The sequence below is a fragment of the Artemia franciscana genome, chromosome 10 (assembly GCF_032884065.1).
Source record: "Artemia franciscana chromosome 10, ASM3288406v1, whole genome shotgun sequence".
Taxonomy (NCBI): domain Eukaryota; kingdom Metazoa; phylum Arthropoda; class Branchiopoda; order Anostraca; family Artemiidae; genus Artemia; species Artemia franciscana.
This window is the reverse complement of record NC_088872.1, coordinates 6,851,352-6,864,626: the sequence shown is the minus strand read 5'-3', so window position 1 is coordinate 6,864,626 and position 13,275 is coordinate 6,851,352. Positions and strand designations below refer to the sequence as shown.

Genomic DNA, 13,275 nt, shown 5'->3' with positions numbered 1-13,275 from the left:
AAGTTTTTTTCTACTGAAAGTGAGGAGCAGCATTAAAGCTTGAAATGAGCAGAAATTATTACGCATATGAGGGGTTTAACTTCTCGTAATACCTCGCTCTTTACGCTAAAGTATTTTTAATAATTTCAACTATTTATTCTACGGCCTTTGTGATTCAAGGGTCATTCTTAAGGAATTGGGACAGAATTTAAGCTTTAGTGTAAAGAGCGAGGTATCGACGAGGAGTGAACACCCTCATATACGCAATAAAAACATAAGAATATAGAAGCTCGTTACGTAAGTTAATTCACAAATTACGTATATTTTTTACTAATGAAAATGCTCGTAAAAAATTAAAATTTCTAGTTGCCTTTTTAAGTAATCATAAAATTGGAGGGCAGCCTTTCTTCCCTCGCTACTTTTTTCTCAAAATCTTCCGATTAAAACTGTGAGAAAGCCATTTAGCAAAAAAAAAAAAAAAATATACAAATTGCTTTTTAATTATTTATGTGCGAAGAGCCAAGATCAAAACATGCATTAATTAAAAACGTCCAGAAATCAAATAAAAAAAATAAGATTTTTAAAAATAAAAGTAAGCAAGCTAGTGATCAACGCCCCGCTCTTTACGCTAAAGTTTTTTACTGTTTTAAGAAGTAGAGAAAGAGTCAAACTTTAGCGTAAAGAGAGAGGCGTTGAGGAGGAAAAGCCCCTTTCATATACGGAGTAATTTCTGTTCGTTTTAAGTTTTAATGTCGCTCCTTACTTTCATTTAAAAAACCTTGTTTTTTTATTCAATTTCGTAATGGAAACACTGAACTATCTCCTTTTTGTATTCTCCTTTTTCTGTCGCCGCTAGTGGGGCACTGAAATCAATTCTAAGGCTAATATAGGCAATCATCCGCCGGTGGAAGTCCGTGTAAAGCTGTATTAGATATTAAAAACGCCTAGAACAGAAAAATTCTTTTTCCAATAAAAAAATGATTTTTTTCATGTTGAAAAAACAAGTCCAAAAGCGAGACCGATTGTAATTCGAATGCACTCATGAAAATCATGACCAGTAAGCTGGTGCTATAGTTCAAAAACACTGCAAAAATGTAACAGCTAGGCTACATCCTTCCCTCGAGTATAATTGCGCTTTGTAGTCAGACAGTAAGTCAAATAATTTTTTTTTCTCAATGGTCATTACTAGCTTGCCCGTCACGCGTTGCTGCATGTCAACAGAAAAAAATTCTACGACAACTCCCCGCGGAAAATTTCCCCTACGGAAAACTCTCCCCCAGTAACCCTCTTCATTGAAGAACCAAGTCCATAAACAGAAAAACGTAATAATGCTCCGTTTTGATAAACAAAAATATCAATTTATGTCGAACATCATGCTTTTTACAATAGAGGTAATCAGGAATATAGTTGTCCTCTACCCTGTGTTCATACTAATCGCCCTGTTAATTTATTTTGATTATATATGCAAAGAGTCAGAAAAAGGTACGCAAATCAAATCTATTTTGAAATGGAAAATACCCCCACAAAACTTACCCCCTGACAATTCTCCTCCACTCCCTGGCGGGAAATTTCCCCCGACAATTTCCCTGAGAAAGCAAAGTTTTGGCCGCATGTAAAACAATCATAGAATTTTTAAATTTGAAAAGTGTTAAGCTAAATACCAAGTTAATGTAACTGTTAAAACCCAATTCAGAAAGTTTGTCGATTTTTTTTTAAATTTTCGGTGTGTCAGATGACAGAATGTATATAACTATCCCGTCAACTAAATATTTAGAAAATTTACCTACCAGAATGTTTACATTAACATGTCAATTCATTTTCCACCTCAATTATCTTGTGTTTCCTGTATTTGGACAAGCAGGCTGTGCATTCTTCGGCTGTTTTTTTTTTTTTTTTTTTGTCTGTCCTCAATTCACTGATTATTTTACAGCTTTTTGATACTCCTCACTTTGGCTAGCCACTAGTGATTTTTTCTTCTTCTTCTTTTGTTCGTAAATAACCTTGTTTTTTATTCTATTTCACGGTTCTTATTTTTTACATGTCTTGTATTTATTGTTTCCATTTTCTGTTCTATTTTCATATTATTATTTTTTCAATTTTTATATTATATCTTTTTTTCTAGGCACAGGAAGCGAAAGACATTCTGTCGAATATTCCTTGGAATTATCGTCTCATTTATACTTTTATCAGTCATAGCAGTAATAAGCTTCGCTGCATATCTTGGAATTTTAACAACAAACGTTGATTCAGTTCATGGTAAGAAAAGTTTGTCTTTTAGAGGCAGGTATTTTTTTCAGCATTCAGCTTACCTCAATGGCTCTAAGGTTTTGCTGTTTGCAAATAACAATGATTATTAAGTCTGCATAATCCCTTGAAAATCGGGTTGTATCGAAATGAAAACTGCAGTCATCATAGCCAAGAGTCCCATATAAAAGAATTACGCTTAAGCTTTTATACTCAAGCCTTACGCTCAAACATAAGAGCGAGAATATCATATTTGTTATTATCTTTAAAATTAGATGCCTTTCCATTTTTAGCCAATACCCGTCTAACATGTTTCACACGTTTCTGAAAATCTGAGGGTCAGAATGTACAAAAATACCCCCCCCCCCTGTTTTCAGCAGCAAGGAAATTCACTTTTTCATAAGCAATTACATATCTCCTTTTCCTGTCGCAAGTGGGGGGGAGGTACTGAAATTATTTCTAAGGCTGATGTAGAGAAGTTTTTCAAACAGTTCGTGGCAACGAACTGTAGTAAGGAGCGACCCGGCTCAATAATAACCGAAACTCTAAAAAATGGAATTTTGATACCAATAGTTACATCAAAAGAATCGCATTTTAATGCTGGTTTTAAATATATAAGCTCCATCAAGATATTAGTCTTACCCCTCACAAGTTACGAGCCTGAGAAAATTTGCCTCATTTTAGAAAATAGGGGGAAACACCCCCCAAAGGTCATACGATCTTAACGAAAATCACACGATCAGATTCAGTGTATCAGAGAACCTTATTGTAGAAGTTTCAAACCTCTATCTATAAAATTGTGGAATTTCGAATTTTTTGCCAGAATACAGATCACGGATGGGTGTTTATTTGTTTTTTTGTTTGTTTTTTTTCCCCAGGGGTGATCGTATCGACCCAGTGGTCCTACTGATTTTTACTGTTTTAAAATGTTGAGTTAAGAGAAAGAGTTAAACTTTAGGCGTAAAGAGCGGGGCGTAGAGGAGGAAAAGCCCCTTTCATATACGGAGTAATTTCTGTTCGTTTTAATGTCGCTCCTTACTTTCATTTAATAAAACTTGTTTTTTTTTTGTTTAATTTTACAATATGAGAGTGAGAGAATTACAGTTCCCCATCTTGAGCAACAAGGAAAATTACTTTTTTGTAAGGGAAGAATTGAAGTATCTCCTTTTTATATTCTCCTTTTTTTGTTGCCGCTAGTAGGACACTGAAATTAATTGTAAGGCTGATATAGGCAAGTTTTACAATATGAGAGTGAGAGAATTACTGTCCCCCACCTTGAGTAACAAGAAAAATCACTTTTAATAAGGGAAACACTGAAGTATCTCCTTTTTGTGTTCTCCTTTTTTTCGTCGCCGTTAGTGGGATTAGTGGGACACTGAAATTTATCATAAAGGGACCTATCCAACATTTCAAAACTACTTATATTTTCAAGTAATTAAGGTTGACGATTTCAATTTAAAGCTATTTTAAGCATGTTTCAAAGGCATTGCCACCCGACGATATGCTGCTAGTCCTAAGAATGATCATATTCCATTGTAAAATGTATATTATTCCATCTTATGAAGCATTCAAGAATAGTTTTTGCATTCAACATCTGCTGGAAGGTTATTCCACATGGCTACATTTCATTGAACTAAGTTCTGTTTGAGGTGGTTCCGGCGGAGAATTATATTCCCTGCTGTGTGTAGCCCTGACAGGAGTGAGCCCTTTAAAGAGAAGTAACTTTGTTATCAAAAGTTTGGGAGTCGTGACCTTGGGACTTCAAACTAAAGGCCTAGCCATGCCTCCCAAGTTAAAACAGAGTCGTGCGCCTACCACCGAATCTTCTATGGCTTGTGTACTTCCTTGTTCCACGAAGTGCGCTATTCGAAATAGTATATGACTTCAACCCCTTAGCCCAAGGGTGAATAAATTTTTTTTCGGATGACTACTTTGTAAACTTCATTGCTAATGGGGTCTGTATGTATCACAAATACTTTATAACAAATTAAAGCAAAATAGGAACTAATGATAGTATATAGCCTCGTGTTACTTGTTTAATATTCAGACTGTATTACAAAAGCACAATATATCTTAAAATTCAAAATGGACAATCGTAAGCTGGTGATAATATTTTAACAATATAACTGTTGTCAACTACCATAGTAACTATTGTTAAAAGGATGTATTTTCTTAAAGTTTAACCGAAGGAAAAATTACTAAGAAAAATTAACAGAAATGTAAGCCCATCGACAAAAGAATAAAATCAATTTAATCTGCACATGCAACATATAAGTGTCTATGTGCTGAATAATATGCTGCGGCAGCACACAGCACAAGAACCATAGTCCACAGTCGGTCTTGCTCGTAGAGCAGACCGTGAGCTAGATGGAAGGATAGCCTCAATAAGCTTCTGCACATGACCGACGCCGCAATTATAGCGCTCATATCTTAGCAGTAATTCGGAGGACGTTTACCCAACTCTCTTCTCCATCATCAAGATGACAGAAGCCAGAGTCAAAGTGTATTCTCCAAGATTGATCTAACTCAATCCTAGTAATGAAAGAAACGGCAAGGTTAGGTAATTCCATTTCTCTGATGGAAAAAACAAACTCTTTGACAGCTGATATTATGCAGAGACGCATAATGTTTCTGCTTCCAGTTTGATGGTCTCAGAGATGTTGTTTTCAACCAAGAGATAATACCCGACAATGTTCTATATCCTCATAAACTATATTTGCCAAATGGTTGCATCATTCCGAATTGGTGTTACTGTTATATAGCAAGACCCATATAATTAAGACCTGTTCCGAACATCAAACGAAGAACGTTTAGCACTTGGAAATGGATTTCCATATCTTCGGTATGCTAGTTTGCTCCTCTGGGAAACTAAGGTTGGATGAAATCTTGTACTAATGAAGTTACCACAATAGAGACTGCGGCATGACAGGGGCGCTAGTCCACGAGAATGCAGGGGGGAAGAAGTATTTTTTTATCCGCCCTTCCTCACATGTAATATTTTGTCCGATCTTTTGTTGGAAGATTTCTATTCAGTCGGATGACAGAAAAAATCCCTCAGGGGAAAATAAATAGTTTTTCAGGTCTCCTAAATAACCGCTTGAACTCTTCGATGGATCCGACCTTCAAGAACGTTTCAATGGTTCGAGGTGGCTGACCTTGAGGAAGCTGTAGTGTCACTAAATTAAATATAATAAAACGGCAGTGAGTATTCATTAGAACTCTGTTCTTGTGCACGGTATATAGTTGAGAGTCTGTGTATTACTTTAATATGCCTTGATATTATTTTTCATTTGTTTGATTATACTTTTTATTTATTTGTTATGGATTATTTTTTTTTTGTTCTTTCTTTTCTATTGTGCACAGTAATTACTCGGGTTTTGTGCTAAATAATAACAAGAGAGGGCTAGTGAAAGATTAAAGTCTAGCTCAACTACCCCCTGTCATAGGGGAGGGGGAATTTGCTATAGTTTATTTTTTCTATTTGGAAATTACTGTCAAAAACAAAATGAGGTAAACTTTGGGTGCAAATAGCAGGGATGAATATTAGATTTTATTTTGGAGTTTTTTTTGCCTCGTTTTAGTGGATAGGAAGAGTATTTTTCTAACATATCCAACCATCCAAAAGTCAGTTATAGGGTAGTAAAATCAACCGGAATCAAACTATCTAAAACATTACCTTCCATGTTGCTTAGCTTTACTCGAAAAAAAAACATCGAAAATAAAATTTTTATTTGGTATCAACCAAAGTTTTCAATTCAATAAAATTGGGGAGGGGAGAATTATTGTTAATATCTAAGGGAAGAAATTTTTCATTTGTTTAGACCCCCGCAAAAGGTACTTTTCAAAATACAGAATGGGTAGCAAAAAAATCTAAGGAGCACAGGCCCACTGCGGCTCCTTTTAATAGCCGCACACTTTCATCAACATGATTTCTGCGAAATGTTGAACAGAATAGTCCCATCTAGATTGGGATTACTGAAAGAAATTTTCCTCTTCAACCATTCAGATTAGCGTATTTGAATTTTAAAATATGATTTATATTGACAGGTGTCCAAAAAGACAATGCCAATATGTGAGTGATACTGGGAAAAGACAAATTATATTTTTTATCAATGTGATCTGAATTGCAATGGCTAGGTGTAATGGCAATAAATTGAAGCACTTCAAATGTTCTCATAGTAATATCCTCATCAAAATTATATTGAATTTGGTTCATATAGATTCAAGGACAAAGGGGGACAAATACACAACCCCCTTGAACTTGAAGTATAGCTTCGTTACCTAGAACGTAATTAGGATTAAAGTTGCTGAAAGAACCGAGGAGGCTTACACTTCCAGTAACTACGTACACCAGGTAGTACATGCAAAGCATGGCGAAGGTGTGACAGAAACTGTCTCATGTGTGGCAGAAACTTTAACAAGCGTGGCGGAACTTTGCAGCACAGGTTGTGTTGTGAGAATCATGTTAAGAAAGCAATCTTTACTTCCTTACATGCAGAAAAATTTTAGTTAACAAATTTCTAATGCGATTCCACCATGATTTATCCCCCCTCCCAACATGCAAATAATAGCCGCAGTTATATATTTCCTAGCGTAGTGAATACCCATAATAGTTTATATTTTTGTTTATTATGTAAATAAAAGTCAGAAGTTTTCTATACCTTGATTTCACTTGCGTTGATTCAATTTACGGCTACACGAGTTAAAACAAGAGTGGTGAATGGCAAAATGCATGGTATATATATAATGTGGGGCCCTATATTTGTACCTTTGAAGGAAGGGGGTTGGGAGTGAAGTATTGTAGATCGCTTTCAAAATTCGTTAACTACAATTTTTCTGCATCGATATAAGAATTGTTTTTCTTAGCACATTTCCTTTTCAAAAGCACCAATTCTAGTCTCTTACCTAAATGAAATGTTGCCAACCCCTGTCTTATCGCGCTCCTGCATTTATACCTATCAGGGCTGTATCCAGGACTTCTTCTCGGGGGTGGGGAGGGTTACAATCAAACTTCAAAAAATATATCAAAATTTGTTTGTATGCATTTTTGTTAGGTTGTTACAAGTCATACTGGAATTTCGAGTAGTGGTTTCAAACCCGCTATCCCTCCCGTATACATAAGATTACAGTATAATAATTTAATGAAAGCTTTGTTTATAAACCTACCTTAATTTTTAGTTCTTTTTATCGTATATAAACCATCCTGTTTTTCAGATCATAGAAATATAGGACACTTACTTATCAAAGCTATGCTGTCGTGTCCTTACTATCGTCGTGCCTATTTTTTCGTATTTTCGCCCTAAACATTTTCTTGAATCCTCGGGACATATTATGCTATTAAAAAAATAATTACCTATCATCCAGTTTAACGATCATTATTTTCAGGTAACACGGTACATTACGAGGGGAGTATACGAGTTATTTCTGGCGATGACTTTAGCACATTGTTGCTCAACAGAGAATCGGAAACATTTAAAGAAGCATCTCATCGGTATCAACATATGGTATGTATACTGTTGCTGTCGTGGAAAGTTGCGGCTGCCAAAATTTAATAAAAAAAAACATGAATGGGAAAATATGGTTCATTGCTCTTTAAATTAGTGTCTGGTCAGAATAAAATACCATGGGTATCATGGGTGTTCAGACTTTCAGAGGAGAGCCAACTTTCGCTTGTATATCCGGATTTTACTTCGTCCGAAACGTGGTCATATATTATGTTCATTTCTCAATGTTGCTCTGTAATAAATATAATTAGACTTGCTCGGAGGAGATAGGCCTGACAAGGAAAATGTTCAAGAGAGGGCCTTGATAGACTTTGATAGATCTTTTCTGTAATATCTCACCTTTTGTGCTCCATCTTGTGAAAAACACTCACATTTTTTATTATTTTTCCTTTAAAATTCACATTGCGACACGATTTAGCAATGTTTTCCAAAGCACACATTGAAAGCCTCAAATTTCTCCCTTAGATATTTGAAAAATATACTTTGCCCACATAACCCCCTTAAGTTTTATGGATTCATACCTCTGTATGGGCCGACTTACCATACTAAGCCTTGACTCCAAAATTTTGACTAAGAATTAAAACTGAGTGTCGATATAAGATAGATTTCTGGCTATTAAAACTATTTGACAAAAAGAAAACAATCTCTGAAAATTAAAATAGAATTTAAAAAAATGTGGAACGCTTCACGATTTTGCGTGTCATCCTTGCGCAGGGGCCATGCTAATCTTCTCTGTATCGTTCCAATTTTAGTATATGTCTTCCCGAAGGAAGACACTAAGTAAGTGACCAAGTTTGTATATATACCTGGAAACAACCTGGAAAACTTGTTAAATACTTTTCAGCAGTAAATGCTAATTTAGTATAGCGGTTTGCTTGAAAATCAAAATTTTGCAAAGTGGAAAATTAGCTCTATCACATGAACTAAGATAATTTTAGTTTTTTGTTGTTCATTGACATTCGAATTCTAAGGCAGTTGCGGTAGTTTGTGCAAAACGGCACTTGTGCAATATTTAGCCCACTCAGTAAGTGAAGATAGGTTAATTCTAATGAAATATACCTAAATATGATGAAGATATAAATTTATAACAAAATTCTGTAGACTACAACAAAGAATTAGGGAAAATCAGGCCCCTCAGAACGCGTTATATTAAATACCTAACCAAAATACGAACTCTCAATAATAAATATTTAATTATATGCCTACGTAGCAGTTTATCTCAAAGCGCCAAAACTGATTGTCACCGAATGCAGACAGACAAACCGGTTTTGCACAGACAGATCAGACCAAACTTCTTGAGTAGGGTCGCTTTAATACATAAGCACCTTTATATCAATAAAACTTAGGTTTGCGGCCTATCCCCTCAAGCTAACCAACCTGTATTAATTCAAGATCCTGTTTTCTACTATTTTATTTAGTTCTCAGAGGTTTTTTTTTCAGAAGAAGTTATATTCCTTTTTCTTCACTCACAACCTTAGTTAAAAAATGCAAGGGGGTACCCACTTCCAAAAAGTGTATACCCTGTGTGTGTGCCAGAAGATGCAGTGCAGATGAAGTTTACCTACATGTGGCGCCAAGTGTTCCACAGGTAAAACAAGCGGTGTTCCTAAACGTAAATAAGCAGATTTAGAATTGGCAACCCCGTGGAAAGTGAAAATTTCAATATTTTATATTGAAATCAAAAGAAAATGAAATTAAATTATTGGATTCAAGTTTTAATCAAAATCGAGGAAAACAAATATTTTGTATATATAATATAAAGCTAGTAAAACTGAGACTTTTTGCTTCATATCTGGAAGCCTTGATTAATAAGGGGGAAAACAAAAAAATAATAAAGGTGGCTAAAAAGTCAACCCATGCTAGAAACAGCTAAAAGGTGAAAAAAAAGCTCCTCAATAATAAAAATAACAACATAAGTTTATCAACGGTGAGTTTCTTTCCGTTTCTCTTTTCTTGTTGTTTTTTTTTCATCGAGCTTCAGTTGTGTATAGAAAAAGCTGAGGGAATTTATGTATATATTGTCAAACTTCTTTTTCTGAAGTGGTCATATCCAGCTGATAAAATAAACTTTATAGTGAATGGGCCTTTACATGTAGTTTGGTTCTCCTTATTTTTCTATGGTAAAAACCAAATTCCAAAAATTATGTATATCCTGTGTGTGTGCCATGTGTGGTCGACTTTCTAACTCCTGGGTATAAAAAAAAATTTGCATTGCCATAAAATGTTCCTGCATAAAAATTGAAATAGTTGGTTTAATGGCAACAAAAAATTCGGACTGCGTTAAAAAGACTAGGCAAAGATGGTTGTGTTTTCGAAGATCAGTGGGCAAGGCCGTATTCAGGAAGGAGGTTACGGGGATCCCCCCTCATACACAAAATTTTTTGTCCAATTCGTAAAAATTGGACAAAAAACAAGTTTTCATTGTACCCCCTCCCCACCACAAGGAAAAATCCTGGATATGCCCTTGTTAGTGGGTAATTTGCATTGCGATTATAAACTTTACGGTAAGAAGAAAGCAAAAAATATTTTGACAGAAAAGGTAGTGTCTCGTTGGCAAACATTTTAATTTGTGAGACGTGGACATTCAAAGAACAAAATTTTTGTTAGGTCAGGGGAGCAATGAGCATATTAAGTATGCTCATTTTTTGTGCCTCTTTCCCACACATATTATGCCTCTGTGCCTCTGTGAATTTTACTGGTCAAGTTCAGCTTCACTTTCTAGGTCTAAAAACTAGCTTCGGGTTATATTCAATAATATATCGATGTTTCTATCCGACGTTTTGATGCTTTTAGTATTGATAATTGATACACAGGCACATATATTCTCGTAAACCAGATCGAAAATATCGAAACGTTAAATATTGATATATCCCAAATATGTGATTGCTTCGATGGGCGCATTGAATATCACCCATTACCAGGAGTGACCCTGATAACTTAACAATCTTAAGATTCATTTATAAAAAATCCAGAAAGTCTGAAAACAATCAATCCCCAGATATTAAATAAACTTTATATACTTTTTGAGGGACATGTTTGATGTACGTTTCATCCCTAAGACCCTTTCTATACCCTTTGATAGAGAATTTAAGTAATTCCAAGATCCAGAAATTCTCTCTGCCTCTTCGTAGCCTCATCAAGAGTCCAAAAAAAGACATATAAGAAGGCCCCTGTAATAATAAGTTTAGTAATAAGTAATAAGTTTAGTAATAAAGTAATAAGTTTAGTGTTTCCTTGAATTTATTACTTAAAAATAAACTTTGATTGGGTCGAGTTCTCGAACTTTTTATCCTAATAAACTCAAACGGTTTATTTTCCCTGTGAATCTTCGAATTTTAAGACATGCCAAAAAGCATAAGATACTTCTATTATTTCTCATCAGTTTCGGATCTATTCATTCACCAAGGCATAAAAATGATATCACTTAGACTTTCTCATAGAGAATGATATATACTTTCTTCAAAAATAGGAAGTGTTTCCTATAACTGTATGTTTTTCCATCTTTTTAAATTATTTTACAATCCAAAACACACTTCAAAGCAAAATCCAGAAATATAACTTGGAATATCTCATAAAATGCATATAACGTACAAATAGCAGATAGAGATAAAAACCTTTTAGTAGACACTGAAAAACAATGACAAAAATAATTCTAGACATTTCGATACAGTGGCCGTCATCAGCAGATGTACACCGTATTCACCGCATATAATCTATATCGTATTCAACGTATTTTGATGACGGTCAATCTAATAGACATTTGTCTTTTGATAGGCAGTGAAAAACAATGACAACAAAATTCTAGATATTTCGATAATGCATACAGTGGCCGTCATCAGCGGATATGCACCGTATTCACCGCGTGTAATCTATACCGTATTCACCGTATTCTGATGACGGTCACTGTTTATGTGATCGAAATACCCAGAATTTTTCGTCATTGTTTTTCACTGTCTAATAAAAAGATTTATCCCTATTCCTAAATGAACTGTAATTTGTACGTAATGAGTGTATTCTTCTAAAATACCTAACCTAAATGAAAGCTATCGAATGATAACAAAATTATCATGTTATGTGGTAACATTAAAACTTTGTCCTTTAAAAATAATATAAGTTGCGCAGGAAATATAAACCTTAAATAATTTAACATAAGAAAATTCTCAAGATAAGCATCAATTTCAATGAATACAGTTGATTTTAGCTTGAAAAACACTAAGGGTGTATTCCAGGTTGTAAGGTTGTCCAACCACAGTAACCTATATGAACTACAGACGCTACTCTCTGAAAAATACTCCCCGGCCAAAAAAGTAATGGCCAAAACATAAACTTTTGCACATTCAAAATGTACATTGTAAATATAAAAATATAATCTACTAGATAATTTAGTGTCAGTTCATTCCTGTGCAGCTGTGTGGGTTAGATTTTTAAAAATTGAGAATTATATTCCTGTTTTTAAATCAGTCGAAAATCTATTGACCCCTTTTACAATAAGACTTTGTAATGTTAGTTAAGGGCCGAAGGACGGTTTCGGCCAAAGATGATAAAATCTAACCATGTAAGGATTCAGAATTTAGTCCAAAATCTTTTATTTTATGATTCCGAGTGAACGCCATGTTTGCTATTCCTCACAGAGGATTCGAATCCTTTTTAAAGAAGCCTCTGTTTTGAGCCTCTGTTCTGTTTGAAGACCTCCGTTCAGAAAGTAAAGTTCAAGTAGATTTTTGTAGCCAGACAATTATATTCGTCCTCAAATTAAGCCCAACATCCTAAGTCCTCGAATTCAGATTGATACCGAACAAAGAAGAGTGAGAAGAAATTTGAATTTTGCTGAAAATCTGCTAACTGATCTACCATAATTTTCTTACTTTCAGTATTTTAAAGCCAAAATCTAAGCAATCAAACAATGAATTTCTACACCCTCCCCCCTTCAAGGCAATTTTGAATGAATTAACCCTTGAAAAGATTTGGATCTGAAACCAAAGTCTTCTGTTTCTTTAATCCCAATGAATGCCATATTCGTTATTATATCCAAGGGGTTTAAATAAATTTTTTTAACAAGCCTCTGTTTTAGTCCATGTTCTATTGCAAAAACCCCTGTTTTAAAAGTGGCTTAAAGGAGCCACTTGGAGGTGGGCCGGGGGCCTGTATCTCATAGATTTTTGCTCGCCCTAGATTTCGAAAGACACCTTTTTGGGAATATTTTCATTGAAAACTGCCTATTTTGGTATTTTCATTGGAAATATCCTAAAAAAGACAAATTTTCACCCTCTCTAGATGTTGAATAACACATTAACCCCGCCCCCTCTCCCTAAATTTCTGTAAATTAACGCCACTGTCGAGGAGATCAGCGATGTCGAGGGCATTATGGTCATAATTGAAATAGGGCTAACAACCTAAATTCTCGTTTCAGCTTTCATTCCAGGAAAAAAAAAACTAGAGGATTACCAAAATCTGCTAACTGTTCTACCATGGTTCTATGTTCCTGATATTCTAATATAAAATATAAGCAATGAAACAATGAATTCTCTTAGCAATAAAGTAGAGCTCA

The 13,275-nt window shown here is 34.8% G+C and overlaps 1 protein-coding gene and 1 non-coding gene across 3 annotated transcripts in view; one reads left to right on the top strand and one right to left on the bottom strand.

The window, feature by feature from the left end:
• The window catches only part of LOC136031714 (uncharacterized), a 144,832-nt gene that overhangs the window by 17,355 nt on the left and 114,202 nt on the right, over positions 1-13,275 (top strand). For both annotated transcript variants that reach the window (XM_065711419.1, XM_065711417.1), the window contains exons 3-4: positions 2,102-2,235; positions 7,609-7,727. In XM_065711419.1, the coding sequence (XP_065567491.1) occupies positions 2,102-2,235; positions 7,609-7,727 (253 nt within the window). The remainder of the gene's footprint in view (positions 1-2,101; positions 2,236-7,608; positions 7,728-13,275) is intronic.
• On the bottom strand, positions 8,397-8,502 carry LOC136032528 (U6 spliceosomal RNA). Its single transcript, XR_010618739.1, has one exon. It is a non-coding gene; the product is annotated as a U6 spliceosomal RNA (small nuclear RNA).